The sequence below is a fragment of the Siphateles boraxobius genome, unplaced genomic scaffold (assembly GCF_051911475.1).
Source record: "Siphateles boraxobius isolate OS27281-9 unplaced genomic scaffold, OSU_SipBor_1 7, whole genome shotgun sequence".
NCBI lineage: Eukaryota > Metazoa > Chordata > Actinopteri > Cypriniformes > Leuciscidae > Siphateles > Siphateles boraxobius.
The window spans coordinates 17,696,605-17,713,707 of NW_027509197.1; the positions used below are offsets into that span (position 1 = coordinate 17,696,605).

General features: G+C 41.7%; 1 protein-coding gene across 2 annotated transcripts in view; it reads left to right on the forward strand.

The window, feature by feature from the left end:
• The window catches only part of tmem163a (transmembrane protein 163a), a 53,068-nt gene that overhangs the window by 29,242 nt on the left and 6,723 nt on the right, over window positions 1-17,103 (forward strand). For both annotated transcript variants that reach the window (XR_013197124.1, XM_077215906.1), the window contains exons 3-5: window positions 3,777-3,820; window positions 4,167-4,258; window positions 5,609-5,705. Coding sequence is in view for 1 of the 2 variants with exons in the window: in XM_077215906.1 (XP_077072021.1) it covers window positions 3,777-3,820; window positions 4,167-4,258; window positions 5,609-5,705 (233 nt within the window). In the remaining variant the exon portion in view is untranslated. The remainder of the gene's footprint in view (window positions 1-3,776; window positions 3,821-4,166; window positions 4,259-5,608; window positions 5,706-17,103) is intronic.

The window sequence follows — 17,103 nt, forward strand, 5'->3', positions numbered from 1 at the left end:
GGGGAGCATATTTTGATGTTTTAAATGAACTATAGTTCATATAGCAATTATCACTTTTGATATAACAAGTAAAAATGACATTATTATATGAAATATAATTATAATAAAATTCGAAGTTAAGAGTACAGTATTCTGTACTGTTTTTATTTTTAAAACGGTGTGAAAAGTAAAAATTATCATCAAATATTCATCTTTGACCTGTCAAAGTTTCCTACAAGTCTCCACAGCAAGGATGCATAGATTTATGGGCGTGGTAAGCAGAAGAAAAATTAGTCTGCACATGCGAATAACCAGTAAGTAGCACATCTCGATGGGTAGCATGAATCGTCAGAACACCTGTTAACACATGGCGACGGCAAGTGTAGATATTGACTCATTCAAATCGGAGCTGTGGCGGCATTTTGACTTTACGTAGACTAATAAAAATCACCACCGTGACTAATAATAGTCACCTCCGTTTTGATGTAAAAGGCATTAATACGACAAGTGCGAGAGCCACGGAGGTGCATCAGTGTTTCCGTGGCAACCAGGTGTTGTATTTATTTTATTATCTCTTTCTCTAAATGTGTACATGGATATATATTTTTTAATATATATAATTTATTGATGGTTATGGCATATTTTTCTAAATGTGTGTTGTTTTTTACTCTTGCTAGTGTAATGATACAAATTATAACAAAATTAAAACCCCTCTAAATGTGGTACCAATTTTACAGTCTTTTACTTAGTGTGCGAAGGTACCAGTGTCCACCCTCTTAACCAGACAGACAGAAAGACTGAGTTGAAACAACCTTGAAGGGATTTTTTTTTAAATTTCAATGTAGTTTTTTTAGTTGACAAATTAAAATTAGTGCTGTCAAACGATTAAAATATTTAATCGCGATTAATCGCATTAATGTCATAGTTAACTCGCGATTAATCGCATTTAATCGCACATTTTTATCTATTCTAAATGTCTCTTGATTTCTTTTTGTCCCATTATTTTTTCTCATTTTAATGCTCTTATCAACATGGAAAAGTGGATCGGCTTGCTTTGTGCAAATGTGTTTTATTGAAAACAACATTGGCATATATTGTGTTCAATTTCACACATAAACATTCTTACTTGGAGCAAATAATCTCTCACACAATGTAACACTGTCCATCAATAAAAGGGTGAAAGAAATACTGACGAGGTCCTGATATTGACGAGGGGGCGGAGAATTCGCATCAGCTGTGTGTGTGTGTGTGTGTGTGTGTGTGTGTGTTTGGCCATCATCAAGTGGTATTTCAGACTGGACGTGCTGCGATGATGATAGCTCAGTTCACAACGACAAAACACACAGATCACTTTGGTCTCGTCAATGGAACCATTTGGCAACTTTTTAAAAGTAAACGTTCCATTCAGAATATATTGGCATCCATTTCGGTGTCTCGCGCTCGTCATCCACTCAAAACTGGACGTTTTGAACGTTCCTATAACATTCAGAAATAACGTTTTTATAACTTAATGGGAACGTTATGAAAACGTTCTTATAACCTAAAATTGTTAGCTGGGGAAGAGGAGAGATTCGCGATTGCACTGAACACGTTTTAAGTGCAGGCACATATTGTCTGAGCGAGCCCAGAGACAATTCTAACAAGAGCAGCGTGTATCTGAGAGCGCGCGACTCGAGCAGAGAGATTCGTGCTCGGCACATTATATTCCACGCGCGAGCAGAGAGATTCGCGCTCGCGCATCCGGCTCGCAAGCCCAAACAAGTGCGTGCGGCGTGCCTGTTGTTTTGTTTCCGGTCTAGCTAGATCCGCTTGCGCTTTCAAAACGTCCATGCCGCGTCCTATTGCAAAAGCATGTGAAAAAAAACCTACAAAGTTTGCTAGGCCAAAAAGACCGTTAATCGCGCGATAAAAAAATTAACGCCGTTAAAATGGGTTTGCGTTAACGCCGTTAATAACGCGTTTAACTGACAGCCCTAATTAAAATGAAAAGAAATGTGCAGCATTTTGTCTGGGAAATAATAAAAGGGACACTTTTTCATTTTTAATTTCTTAAATTAATCACTTGTTAAAAAATCGTGAGAAAATCGTATCGTGAAACCAGCATCGTGAATCGTATCGCATCGTGAGTTGAGTGAATCGTTACATATCTAATGGTAAGTTTTGTGATTACTGTCCTTTACTATACACCGTGTAGTAAAGGACAGTCATAATAAAACTTACAGTGCTTTTACCTCATTATTGGTAGTTTTAATGTGTCATTTTTTGTAAATGCACTTGTAACCTGACTGTAACCACAACACTTACCATGGCTTTACCACAGTAACCTTAGTTGTATGGTTATAGGTGTAGTAAAAGGATAGTAACCACTATTACTATTTTTTACCAAAAAAATGAGGCTCCCCTCTTTGAAAGACCAGCATCCGCCACTGGTAAGGGGGTTTACAGCGATGACATGGAACCAACCATTTTTGCTTCCCCAAACATCCTTTCAATGAACAGTTCTTTAAGGAACCATTTTTCCACAAAAAATGTCCACTGTGGAATGGAAAGGCTTCTTGAATTGTTACGGTTCTTAATGGAACCAGTAGATGCCAATAAAAGAACCTTTATTTTTAATAAAGGTTCTTTATTGGCATCTACTGGTTCCATTAAGAACCGTAACAATGTGTTTTAATGTGTTTTTTCTTGTTTTTGCCACATTTTTATTGATTGAGAGTTAGGAAAGGAAGAAAAAGAATGTGATGGGAGCAATTATCTGGGCCAAACTATTGAGTGGGGAGCGACCCGGCCGGGTCTCATGTACTGACCACAATGCCACCACTCTGATGTTGTTGATGTTGCATATTATATATTATAAAACACTGACTACATGAGCATCTGTTATGGCCTCTGAAAAAGTCCCGAGTTGTTTTTATCAGTTGTTTTAATGAACCAAAAATCTCTACATGTTTTCCATACGTAACAAGTAACAACAGATCTGGAGCAGAATTGTTGTTTTGTTTCAAGGTTAGTGTAAGATATCATGCGGTGAGCAGCCCCTCTGTTGCTATGACACGTGGTTGTCGAGTCTGTCTTCAAAGTTAGAGATCAATAGAACAGTGAGAGTTCTTCACTCAAGAGGGGGGCAGCAAATAGAGCCTCTCAAATGCAAGCTCACGGTTGGTAAAATGGAGAGCCTCACATCTCTACAGTCAGAGAGCTTTGTCTAAAAAGTCAAAACACAGTGGGCAGCCTTTTTCCATTCACATTTTAATAGATGCAAATAGTGGAGTGACTTGGCTCTGCATTATAATACCGATAAATCTAACAAGGGATTTGACAAGTACAACAGATCTGTACTGTGAATGACCCGTCAGTTTGGGCTCAGAGCTGAACATGTACAGAAGGCATTTTCTCTTTTTGTACATTTCACTGATGATACATAAAAGTAACAATACCCTCAGCCTTTCCAAAAGCAATTTGTCTGTTGTATTCTAGCTTATTATATTATATTATATTATATTATATTATATTATATTATATTATATTATGATGTTATGTTGTATTACTATTTTATTATTATTTAGGTTACACTTTATTTTAAGGTGTCCTTGTTACAGTGTAATTATACATTTAAGTATGGAGAAATATGAATTAACTACTTGTACTTACAATAGGTTTAAGATTTGGTTTAGAAGCTAAAATTCTGAAACAAAATCAGCTCCTTTACACTAGTTAAAATGTACTGTGCAATCTTTATGGTTTAATTTACAGATATATCTTTCTCCTTCTTCTCTGTTCTTTTGCTCTTCCCATAGCTGTATCCTTCATGAGACACAGTGCATCAGCTTTTGGATTTGCTGTAAGTATAATTTTCAGTGTTATTGCATGTATGCATATACATTTGTCGTGAAAAATAATTACCCCTACATCTCAGGGATCATATTAGAGTTACATCAATGTCAATGCAGGAATGAATTGCATTTTATTCTTTAGGCAAAGATGTCTGGAAGTGTGTGTTATTGTATATAATGTTCAGTTACCATTCTATGTATAAATATGATTAAATAGTGTTAACATGCTTGTGCTAAAGGCAGCTCTGGGAATGTTTTATGAGACTAAATATATCACTGGATTTCAGTTTGTGACATAGTGAGATGCTTTGAGCATAATTTCTATAGCACTGAAGAATCACTGTTGTTTTTCAGTTTGATGCGACGTTAGATGTTCTTTCCTCCATTATAGTGCTGTGGCGCTATAGCAACGCTGCAGCAGTGCACTCTGCCCATAGAGAATACATGTAAGTAAACAAAAGATGAGCTGTCTGTGGTATGTAGGGCATTTCATGGTACAGAAGACCTGCAGCAAATCACTAAAAAGAATAAATAATGCTTCCTCTGTGACCAACATTCATAAAATATATTCCAAACATATTACAATGTAAGTCAGCAATTCACTGGCAGGGCTGTTCCTTGTAAAGCTAGTACATTAAGAATTGTGTTGGAACATCTTAGAACACAATTTCCTTAGATTAAATTCTACCAACAGTCAATGCAACATTTTTAAAGTCTGAACATGTTTGCTTGTCAAGTCTGTTGAGTGATCTGCCTTGTTTCTGGCTTTCGACTGTCTCAATTTGAGACGTATTATGTTGATAAAGGTTTGTGCTGCTGGTTTCATCCTAGGTCTGTTCGGAGATTGTGAATCTAATTTTTTCTGGTCGATTTGTCAGAGTGGGAGATTTATATCACAATACTAGAGACGAATTGCACGTCTCTGTAGGTGTACCAGTGGCCGCTTGCCACACTGGGAATATGAACATGGATTGTGGACAGTTTTCATATTTTCAGAATGGATTAGGTGTCTGTAGATTTACTACAACAATAACAAAAAGTCTGTTTTTTTAAAAAATGTTTTTGCTTCAAACTTGAACCTAAATTAGCTACACATATATACAAAGAATAAGTTTAATATATACTACCGTTCAAACATTTGGGGTCAATAAGATTTTATAATGTTTCTGAAAGAAGTCTCTTATGCTCACTAAAGCTGTATTGTGAAATGTTATTACAATTTAAAAGAACTGTTACATAAATGATCAATATATATATATATATATATATATATATATATATATATATATATATATATATACATATACTACGCAGCGTCTGCGTCTACTGTTATCTATGCAGGCAAAGCTAAATTTTTTGCATCTTTACTCCAATCTTTAGTGTCTCATGACCCTTCAGAAATCATTCTAATATGCTGATTTGGCACTCAACTAACATTTCTTCTTATTACCAATGTTGAAAATAGTTGTGCTGCTTAATATTTTTGTGAAAACTGTGACACATTTTTTGCAGCATTCTTTGATAAATGGAAAGTACAAAAGCACAACATTTATTTGAAACAGAATGTTTTGCAACCTTATTTATATACTGTCACTTCTGGTCAATTTAATGTATCTCTGCTGAATAATTTCTTTAAAAAAATCTTACTGACTGGTGAACAGTGAGATTCTAAATATTATTTTAATTATACATTTTATGCATCATACCAGTTATATACTCAAAACATTTAAAATTATAAAATTTGATTAACCGAATAATTTTATCGACATATCTTTTCTGCTTTTCTCCATCCACAGAGCATGTGTGATCCTGGGAGTGATTTTCATCTTGTCGTCTATGTGTATTTTGGGGAAGGCCATCCATGATCTGGCCACCAAACTTCTTCCTGAAGTGGTGAGTTCTGTGCCAGGGTGTCATATTTATATGCGCACGCAGCAGCCATTGTACGTCCACAAGACCGAAAGGGCATATAAAGTGTGCCATTTGGGACATGGCCATTTCATCTCAAAGGTCAGATGTGGCTTTCCCCAGCAGTCACAGCTAACACAGGTCTTTGTCCGTTAATTAATCAAAGACTGGCACCATTCCAAAGAGCTGTGGGATAATAATTTCAGAGGTGGTGATTAATGGTATTGCGAGTTAATCTCTATCCCTATTTTCATCTCCTTTTCACCACTGATAAATCTCTGAGCACTGATACACACCATAATGTGACATTATTGAACAAGATTTTCTTGATCTTCTACCAACAAAATTTTAATCAGTGTCAAGGTCTAGAGACTTTTCTACTTATCTCTGCATCACAAAATACTCTCTGTTTATGTTGAATGAGGAAACATGTAAGGTAGGAAGAAAAAAATATTAAATAATGTAGAGTGAAAAAAATCGTCTCGGTTACGTATGTAACCCTAGTTCCCTGATAGGGAACGAGACGCTGCGTCAAACGCTGTTGGAACGCCCCTGCGTTGTGCGTCATGAAGCACGTATGGAATCAGCCCAATGGAGAGATGGAACGTCATAGGCGGGTGACGTCATCAACGAGGAAACTATAAAGCACCCCATAAACACAAGCGCAACAGCTTCTGATAGGCCTGAAGGAAGCGCTAGCGGGAATGCCGGGAGTATGGTGGAATGACGCAGCGTCTCGTTCCCTATCAGGGAACTAGGGTTACATACGTAACCGAGACGTTCCCTTTCAAGGGAACTCGAGCTGCGTCAAACGCTGTGGGAACGCTAATACCCACGTCGCCATAGGACCAAGTGACCGCCATGTGAGAACTAGCGCACAGAGGACGAGAGCACCTGTGCCCCAGGGGTAGAACTTAAGTCTAGGTCGTAGAACTTAATGAAAGTATGCGGTGAAGACCATCCAGCCGCATCACAAACGTCACTGAGGGAAACTCCTGACAGTAAGGCTTTAGAAGCCGCCATACTCCTGGTAGAGTGGGCTCGTACAGCCAAAGGTGAAGGCTCACTAGCCGACTCATAGGCAAGTGAGATAGCCTCGACCACCCACTTGCTCATTCTCTGTTTAGACGCGGGACACCCCTTCTTGGGTGGCCCAAAGCACACAAATAGTTGTTCTGACTTCCTCCACACGGCAGTTCTGTGGACGTAGGCGTCTAACGCCCTAACAGGGCAGAGTAAATTAAGTTTCTCCTGGTCAGACGACAGAAATGGAGGAGGACAAAAGGCCTGCAGAACTGTAGGTCTAACAACATTAGTAGGGACCTTGGGAACGTAACCTGGTCTAGGATGCAGAAAAGCCTTAACCATGCCATACGAAAATTCCAGGCACGAGGGTGAAACCGACAGAGCCTGCAAATCTCCCATTCTCTTTAGTGAGGAGATAGCAAGAAGAAAGATAGTCTTAAACGTGAGAAACTTCTCAGGAACTTCTTCAATAGGTTCAAGAGGAGCTAGGGAAAGAGAAACTCCACTGAAAGGGACGTGGTAAGCAGCCAGTGACGCCACATACACCTTTAGTGTGGAGGGGGATAGCCCTGTGTAGAAGCGCTCCTGCAGGAATTCCAGCACTGCACCCACTGGGCAGTTAACTGGGTCCTGCAGGTGCTCTCCCCACCAAGAAGTGAAGAGTTTCCACTTCAAGGCGTAAAGCTTCCTCGTGGATGGAGCTCTGGAGTGAAGAATGGTCTGAACAACCTCGGTTGAGAGACCAGAGTTCATGAGCTGGGCCCCCTCAGAGGCCAAGCCCACAATACTGGGCGGGGGTGAAATATCATGCTGCCCGCCTGAGAGAGTAGATCCCTCCTGACCGGGAGCTCCAAGGGAGAGCCGTCCAGGAGAGAAATCAGGTCCGCAAACCATACTCGGGCCGGCCAGAACGGGGCTACTAATAGTAGGCTGACCCCGTCCCGGCGAACCCTCTCCAGAACTCCAGGTAGCAGAGCAAGCGGGGGTAAGGCGAACAGACGTGACCTCGGCCACGGCTGCACCATAGCGTCCAACCCCAGAGGGGCTGGATGGCTGATGGAAAACCACAGATGACAATGCGTGGTCTCCTTGGAAGCGAATAGGTCCACCTCGGCGCGACCGAAACTCAACCAAAGGAGTTCCACCACCTCGGGATGGAGTCTCCAATCCCCCGGCCTCGGCCCCTGTCTCGACAGGGAGTCTGCTACCACATTCAAATACCCAGGAAGATACATTGCTCTCAGAAATAGTAACCTCCCTTGGGACCACAGGAGGATCTGACGGGCCAACTTGTAAAGCCGGCGAAACCGCAGGCCCCCCTGATGATTTATATAAGAGACCACCGACGTGTTGTCTGACTGAACTAACACATGATGACCTCTCAGGTCTGCTAGGAAGTGTTTCAGAGCCTGGAACACCGCCAACATCTCTAGACAATTTATAAGCCGTGATAGATGATGGTCCTGCGACAGCCCTTGGGCTGGATGACCACTCGTGACCGCCCCCCACCCTGTGAGGGAAGCATCCGTCGTTAGCGTTACGCGACGACAAAGAGCCCCCAACACAGGCCCTTTGAATAGGAACCAAGTTTCTTTCCACATGACCAGAGCACGAAGGCAGCGCCGCGTGACTTTGACCGTGCGGAGCGGATTTCCCCTCGGGGAGAATCCCTTGGTCCTGAGCCACCACTGTAGCGATCTCATGTACAACAGGCCGCAAGGTATAACGTCGGATGCTGCTGCCATCAGACCCGACAGTCTCTAAAACTGTTTTACAGTAAGTAGCTGGCCTAGCTTTACTTGTTTCACAGCTGAGAGAATCGAAACGATGCGGGTCGGAGTGAGTCGCGCCTGCATCGAAACCGAAACCCAAACGACACCCAGAAAAGTGGTCTTCTGAGGAGATAATACACTTTTCTTTGCGTTCAGCCTCAACCCTAACTTCCTGATATGAACGAGAACGACATCTCAATGTCGAACCGCCATCTGCTCTGTCTGAGCTAAAATCAACCAATCGTTGATGTAATTGAGGACACGAACACCCTGAAGCCTCAGGGGCACTAGTGCTGCCTCGATGCATTTCGTGAAAGTGCGGGGAGATAAAGCTAGGCCAAACGGAAGAACCCTGTGCTGGTACACCTCGCCCCCGAAGGCGAATCTCAGGAACTTCCTGTGTTGTGGAAGGATGGAAATGTGGAAGTACGCGTCCCTTAGATCTATCGTGACAGACCAGTCCTCGGATCTGATTTGTGACACGATCTGCTTGATAGAGAGCATCTTGAATTTTGGCTTCCCTACCGAGCGATTCAATAGGCGCAGGTCTAAAATTGGACGCAACCCCCCATCCTATTTTGGAACGATGAAATATCGGCTGTAATAGCCTGACTCCACACTGGGAGGAGGAACCCGTTCTATAGCCTCCTTTTGAAGGAGTGCTTTCACCTCTTGTTCCATAACCAGAGCCTGCTCGGGGCCCACCACTGTAGGCAGAACCCCTCTGAATCTTGGTGGACGACACCTGAAATGGATAGCATAATCCCTTTCTATTGTCTGCAGGACCCAATGAGATATTTTTGGAAGGCTTTTCCACTCTGCCAGAAATTCTACTAAGGGTACCAGTCTCTCGAGACTGGCCTCTGGTGTAACTTGAGCAGCAAACGCAGCGCCTTGTAACGGCACACCGGCAGGGAACAACTGGTCTAACCGCTCTGAAACCCTCCTCAGAGGGAGCGAGCGTCCCCCGGGAAATCGCTCGCTGGGACCGTCTGCGCCCCGGCATGAAGGCGGGGTTGGCAGAACGGGCCCCTGAGGGCACCGAGGAAGAATGGGCACCGTAGAAAGAGGTGAACACCTTTCTGCCTCGGTGGGGACCACCCTCAGTGTCCTGCGCACCGTGGCGCCAGGACTTCTTCTTAGCCGAAGCCTTCTTAGCTAATATAACTGTCCTCAGATCAGTTCTATTACTGGGAGATTTCGGCTGAGAGTGCCGCGGCTGAGCCCACTGTCCAGCAGCCCCAGGGACATGAATTTTTAAAGGGAGAAATTTCTTGTTGTTTGCTTTTCCTTCTCCTGGAATTTATCGATGACAGAATTTACAGCATCGCCAAATAAACCCGGGGGGGGGGGGGAGAGGAGTGTCTAAAAGGAAAGCTTTTTCTTTTTCTTTTATATTTGTCTGATTTAACCACAGATGTCTTTCTGCGGCCACCAGAGCTGCCATAGATCGACCCACTAGCTTGGCCGACTCTCTGGTTGCGCGCAGGGATAAATCAGCAGCCTGACTCAGTTCGCGAACCACGTCAGCACTGACCTCCTCACTCTCACTCACGTCCCTCAGCAGGTCAGCCTGGTATGCCTGCATAATAGACATAGTATGCAGACATGACAAAGCCTGACCCGCCGCCGAATACGCTTTACCCACAAAAACTGAAATATTTCTAAGAGGCTTGGTGGGTAATGCCGGTGCCTTAACAGATGACGCAGCCTCGAGGGAGACAAAACTCGCAAGCGTCTCTTCCACGCGAGGCATAGCCGAATAACCATATGATTTTGCCCCCACAATATTAGAATATGTTGAAGTCTGGGGACTAAACACTCTATATGACACCGTTTTTTTCCACGATTTTGACACCTCAGTGTGGAGATCGGGAAAAAACGGCAAGCACCGGCGTGGAGGTTGCGCTCGTGACGGCAAAAATCTCTCATCTAATTTTGATTTAGAAACAGACTCCTGTCTAGTCACTGGCCATACAATCCTGAGTTTTTCTACAGCTCTTGTTAATACCTCCACTAGCTCATCACTTTCGGGAGTGTAAGGTGGCGAATCCTCCACATCTCCCTCATTTATAACTGGTGCTTCAGCCCGAGCGGAAGAAACCGCAGTGCGTGCTTCCGAACACGGGACTGAGGCACTGGATCTCACAGGTGAAGGGAGAGATAAGGCAGAGCCCGTCTCTAACCCCGCTGATCCATCTGCGATCCCCACGATACGCGTCGTCGCTCTGCCTCGGCAAGAGCGGGACCCGAACCGCGGGGAGCGCGCACCAAACCGCTCTCCTCGAAGAGCGCCCGGCGGGAGCAGAGCGTCCTTAATGGCAGACGCTCGCAATGCTCACAATCAGCTCCCTCGAGAGCTGACTGGGCATGCTGCACTCCCAAACAAACAACACCAAGAACGTGTGTATCCCCACTCGTAAAATAACGCGAGCAGGGAGGGACACACTTCCTAAACTGCTGTTCGTTCGCCATATCTCTCTTAATATTTATATATATATATATATAAATTGTTTGTGTGGTGCAGAGTATGTAAAGACAGACAATATTCACACAGGGACAGATTCACATATAGCGCGACTGAAGGCACAGAAAGCTGTTGCGCTTGTGTTTATGGGGTGCTTTATAGTTTCCTGGTCGATGACGTCACCCGCCTATGACGTTCCATCTCTCCATTGGGCTGATTCCATATGTGCTTCATGACGCACAACGCAGGGGCGTTCCCACAGCGTTTGACGCAGCTCGAGTTCCCTTGAAAGGGAAGTCTATAAACTGCTTGAAGCTAAAAACTATTCATTTTTAATGACAATCTGTCAGGGTTCTGTCACTTCTGTCTGGTTTATATCTTGGTTTGGTGACAGAGCTCTGACACTCCGGTTTGTCATGTGTTTGTGTATAGTCTGGTTTGTTGTGAGCACATGGCTTGTCATGTATTTCCTTGTGCCATGTGCTCTCCTGTCAATTGTCTAGCCCCTCCCATCTTGTTATCTGATTATTGATTAATTTGCCCATCCTGCCTTCCTCGTTTCCCTCTTTTGTTTGCTTCCCTATTTAGTCTCCCTGTGTTTGCAGTCCTCTCCTGTGCTGGTTTGTTGTCTATTTTCCCTTGTGTTTCCTGTTTTTGCCAGATGCCTGTCTCGTTTTCCCCCCACTGGCAGTTTTTGTTTGCAGCTTTGTTTTGTTTCTTTATTACTTAATATCCTTATTCCTGCACTTGAATCCTCGCTTCACTGTTTTACCATTCCGTGACACAATCAATCACTGTTGTTCATTGACAGCCTAAAGCTATCACCTCTCTTATCAAAGAAAATCTAAATGCAAATGAGTATTTTCACTCAGTGTTTATTTCTCTGGCTGGGAAATTGCAGTTCCCATCCTTTTCATCTTTCCAGACTATGAAATGCTAATGAGTATGAGGGAACGGCAGTAATCTGGTGTCAGACATAGATGGAGACCACAAGAATAATAGGTATCAGGGATCTATTATGGTTCACTCCAGCAGCACAGCATGAGGGTCAAGATTAGTTTTTATCACTGTCCTCTGCAGTTTACATGATGAATTTGTAATTTGTGAAAAATCATATTAAATGTGTCTATTTTTAGAGGAAAAATGTTGCCAATTGCCTGACTATTGGAATGAGTGACTTACACCAAGGGTTGCTATTGTTATCTAAATCATTTTTGCTAATTAAAATAAATCTAAAAATAAATAAAAAATATTTAATGAAAAACTTAAACTTGAAAATTTTTAATACAAATTAGGAATGCTGCCATGGGACCTAACTCAAATAAAATAAGTTTAAGTTCTAAAATTACAAAAAAATTAACTAAAATAAAATAAGTGAAAGCTAATAATACTAAATTAACAGTGCTTCCACTGAATTTAAATACTGACTTACTAACATAGACTATTTGCATTATGTCTAGTAATAAAAGATAATAATTCACCATTGCCATTATTTTAAAAACATATTATTTAAAAGGCTACATCAGTTCTAGTTTTATCAAATTGTAGACTTTAGCAATGTAAGAATGTACAAATAATCATAGTAGATTATTTATATTAATGTGTGTGTGTGTGTGTGTGTGTGTGTGTGTGTGTGTGTGTGTGTGTGTGTGTGTGTGTGTGTGTGTGTGTGTGTAGTTCAGTCATGAAACTCTAGAGGGTGCAGGCTGATAGGTCTTTTATATGCTATCTAGGGTTGTAACGGTATGAGATTTTCACGGTATGATAATAGTCTCAGAAAATATCACGGTTTCACGGTTTACGGTATTAAACAATGATTATTATTATCAGCTGCAATGAACCTTAAATTAATGAAAACTGATAGGGTTTTTTGGTTGAACATGGTTTATTAAAACAAACTTTTTTAATCTACCTTTTGAAAAAATAAGAAAGAAAAAATAAAGCTGCAGATCTCCCATTTGAACAAACATGTTTGATCAATTGAGTTAATAAAATTCTTAATTTATTAATTATTATTTAAGATAATTTTTATTTTGACAGGTTGTACTAAACTCCTATGAGTTTCAGTCAGAGTGTATTTGACAATGATTATTTTCAACAAAATTATGAAATGCTCATTTAGTTCTCTCAGAGCAGCTCTGGATATGTTCATGTGTTCACGTCCTTATATAGTGAGTGAGACGGCAGACGCTTTAAACAACATGAGCGTCCCACATACTTGAGTATATACTAGGTGAAACGGTGCTGCTCATTCACACAGACACGCTGAACAAGCAGAATATAGATTTACAGTTTTTTGCGCTGTTTAATAGACACACTCATATAGCGATTTTATTTATTGCACAGCTATATTTTAGATTTATTCATCCATCTATCAAATCGCGCATTTTACGTGACATCTGCGTTATATTGTAAATTCCCTCAGCAACACGTAAATAATATGGACTTAAGTTATAAATGGAACTTTATCTGCAGGGAGGGAAGGTGTTCGCGAATATGGGAGAACATATTTGACATATTTCCTCATTTTGCAGCCACTCTTCGTCCATATTTCTGGACACAACTGGATATCAATCTTCAAGGAAAAACCCACTTTCGTTTTTCGGATACCCAAAGTATTCCCACACTGCAGATTTTAACTTTTTTTTTTTCGAAGAATTCGCAGCCTCAGTCTCAGACATTTTCTCCAGTGCACATGTATAGGTGGAGTAGTCAAGTGGAAATAAGTTGCATATGCGCATTTGAGATCTGCTTTAATTTTTTTTCCAAAACCGTGGATAAGCAAATGTTCACGATATGATAATCGTACAAGTCAATATCGCGATAAACCGCCATACCGGTATACCGTTACAACCCTAATGCTATCTGCAAGCGACACCATTATTACCGCATGGTACAAGCTGATTGGCCTTTGCTGATCCTGGAGCCAATGAAATTGCTTACTCAACATTTAAATTCTCTGTGAACCGGAAGTTGCAACTGATTTTACTTCAGTGTTGTGACATATTTCCTAGTGAAACGGAATATTGAATAGAGCCCAGAGTTTTATTTTAGCGCACCTCCTTTCCATCTCTCGTTTATAGCAGACTAAAGCCATGTTTATACTCGACGCGTCCGCACGAGCGCCAGTCTCCGGTGACTGCGCGCGCACCTCTCCAAACGGACGAGGCGTTTATACTTGACGCGCTCGCCGTTGTGCTATTCTGTGAAACGATAGGGGGCGACTCTGAGTAATTCTCCTCTAAACCACCAGGAATCAGCAGTGAAGAAGTAGTTTGCGGTTTATTAGTAGTTTATTAATAGCTGATTCATATTAAAAGAGTAATAAATGTAGTAGGTTTATTGTACTTTCTTGTACAAACTCGTTAAACAACTGAAGCCTTATTGAAGAGTGTTTAAATCTTGATTTCATCAGCAGGGCTTACTTCTGCTATTGTAGGCTTATTTTATAAATGTAAGCAGTTACTTTAGACAAGTGCAAACTGGGTGCTTAATGCAAATGTGTTCCTATTCACAAAATGAGAGGCTTTTATGGTTGCCCATCAATGCAAATGTGTCTGTGTATAGAAGGATCATAAACATGCTGATACAGACGTACCAGTTCGGCCAGATTCGGCTCGAAGTCGTTCATCTTCAGATGCGGCGCCGCGCGCGATGTTACAAAAAGTGCCGTGCACACCGCCAGGCGAAATTGGGTCTTGCGCACCCAACGCGCAAGACCGCCCACATCGCAATTACGTCATTTTCCCGTGCGCACCTTCGCGCTCTGGCGGACGCGTCGAGTTTAAACAAGGCTTAAAGGTCCTTGCACACTGAGTCCGAAATTTTCATATGCGTTTTTCGTATTCGTCCTTCGGTGGCTCTGAATTGTTAAAACACCTCTCAAAATGCTTGCTATGGATGGGAAAAACGCAGGAAATCGAACCCGATCCGAATTTTTAAATGACGGATGAAAGTTTTGGAGGCAGTGTGTAAACGTGATTAACACAACGTGAGGTCGTAATTATTTTTTAACATGCAAACATTTTGGACAAGAATGTCGGAATCAGTGTGCAAGAACCTTAACGGTTGGAGGGGAGTGGTTAAGCGTTTTCTTACCAAGTCGTCAAACTAACGTTATTGGAAAATTCCAGACCGGTAGTAACTTTTCAGAGTTTGATTAAAGATTACCATGACAAACTATTTTTTTCTGAGTATTAATTTGCACAGATTAATTGTTCACCTCAAGACCAGTAATGTGTGCTTAAGTAAATAGGGGTCAATTTTGATTTCATGAAGACTTTTAATAGTGTGGTTCAGGGGTTTGCTGAAGGGTAGTCCTGCAGACCAAATAAATTAGCATTGCCATATTCAATAACATGCTAAGATTGTCATATTATAAAGTCACTATTGAATGTGTGAATGCCACCTCTTCCCTGAAAAGCTGAGCTTTCAAGCCTTGTTTTGCCCCATAAGTGCTAATGAAACATCACTGCTGCAGCTTTAGTGATGGATTTGTGCTGGCCTTAAGCCATCTTTTCTTTTGGTTCTATCATTGCATTAGGATGGATGAATCGGAAACGGGCTTCCACCTTCTTTAATGTGCTGTCCCTTTTTTCATTCTATCAGCCCTCAGCTCCTTTCTCAAATTTGTTGGACCTGGCCTCTCCATTTCAGCACCCTTCACTGGCAAATAGCCATCACACTGAATCTCTGAGGTGGCCTTATTGAAATCTGTGTTGTCCAGTTCATCCAAATTGTCAGTCTTAACTTGCCGGTCTACAGCTTAAAAGATGAAAGTCTGAATTTAAACACATTCATTGTCTCTCGGCTGTTACCCAGAGATGAAGGTCTCTGAACAAACTGTCTTATTAGAAATGTAGGAGAAGTGCTTCTGGATGTTGTGTGGGTGGAAAGCTGACATTCTTACTTTGGAGAGAAAAGAGAAAAAACAAGAGAGACAAAAACAGCTGTAGTTCAGACGATACTTCAGGCATTGCACCTGAAAATGGCCCAAGGACTGATAAGAGACATTTTATTTATAATATCTATTTTTACCTTTGTTTTTCTTTTTCTTGATGCTTTCCCTTATGAAAAGAAAATATATGTCCCATACATGAATGATAAATATATTAAATGGTTTAACAGTATATTAAAAAAATACAGAATAATATATTGCACTATACTGAATAATACATAAGGAATTGCTGCTTTTCACATATTGAAAAATATGTGACAATATATTTACTAATATATCATAATGTATATAATTTTATATTAATTAATAATCTTCATAATATATAGTATTATAATATATGTGATCTGATATGGTACTGCATGTGTAATATATTGCAGATATACTCATTCAACATAAACTCACAGAGAAATATATAATGTAATATATTTCTTATATTTTTTAAATTATTAATGTTTCATATTTTCAAGCTAGTTAACAAAAGCACACCTGCTTGTATTAAAGTAATTAGTCAAGAGACTATTACTGTGCTGAGGAGTGCATTGTTACGGAACCGGAGACAGAGAAATAGGTGATGGAGTTTATTTGCAGCAAATGGGCAGACAAACAAGTAAATGGTCAACACTAGGGAGAGGAGAGCACACACAGGACGCAGACACTGGGGAGGATCGCTGGAGAAGAACGTAGGAGAAGACACGGGAGATATAAAGGTCCTCAGGTTTCACACACTAGGGTAAAACGAGAGTAGACCATGAGGGAACACAAGGTGAGGGGTTTTATGGTAAAGATAACAAGGGAGATTGCTGACAGGTGCAGGTGATTGTGGAGGTGCAGATGTGGGCCAAGGAGGATGCTGCAGGCGGCCAGGGAGGAGACGACCCTTCAGGCGGCCAGGGAGGAGACGACCCTTCAGGCGGCCAGGGAGGAGACGACCCTTCAGGCGGCCAGGGAAGAGACGACCCTTCAGGCGGCCAGGGAAGAGACGACCCTTCAGGCGGCCAGGGAGGAGACGACCCTTCAGGAGGTCATGGCGGATCGGCCTTCGTGGCCATTCCGTGTGAGCCTGGTCTGTCCACCAAGGTCGAGGACGTATAAACTCAGAAACTCAGGCTCGGTAGACATGACGTGAAGATCCAGAGGAATACAGGGTACTTCAGAGACGAA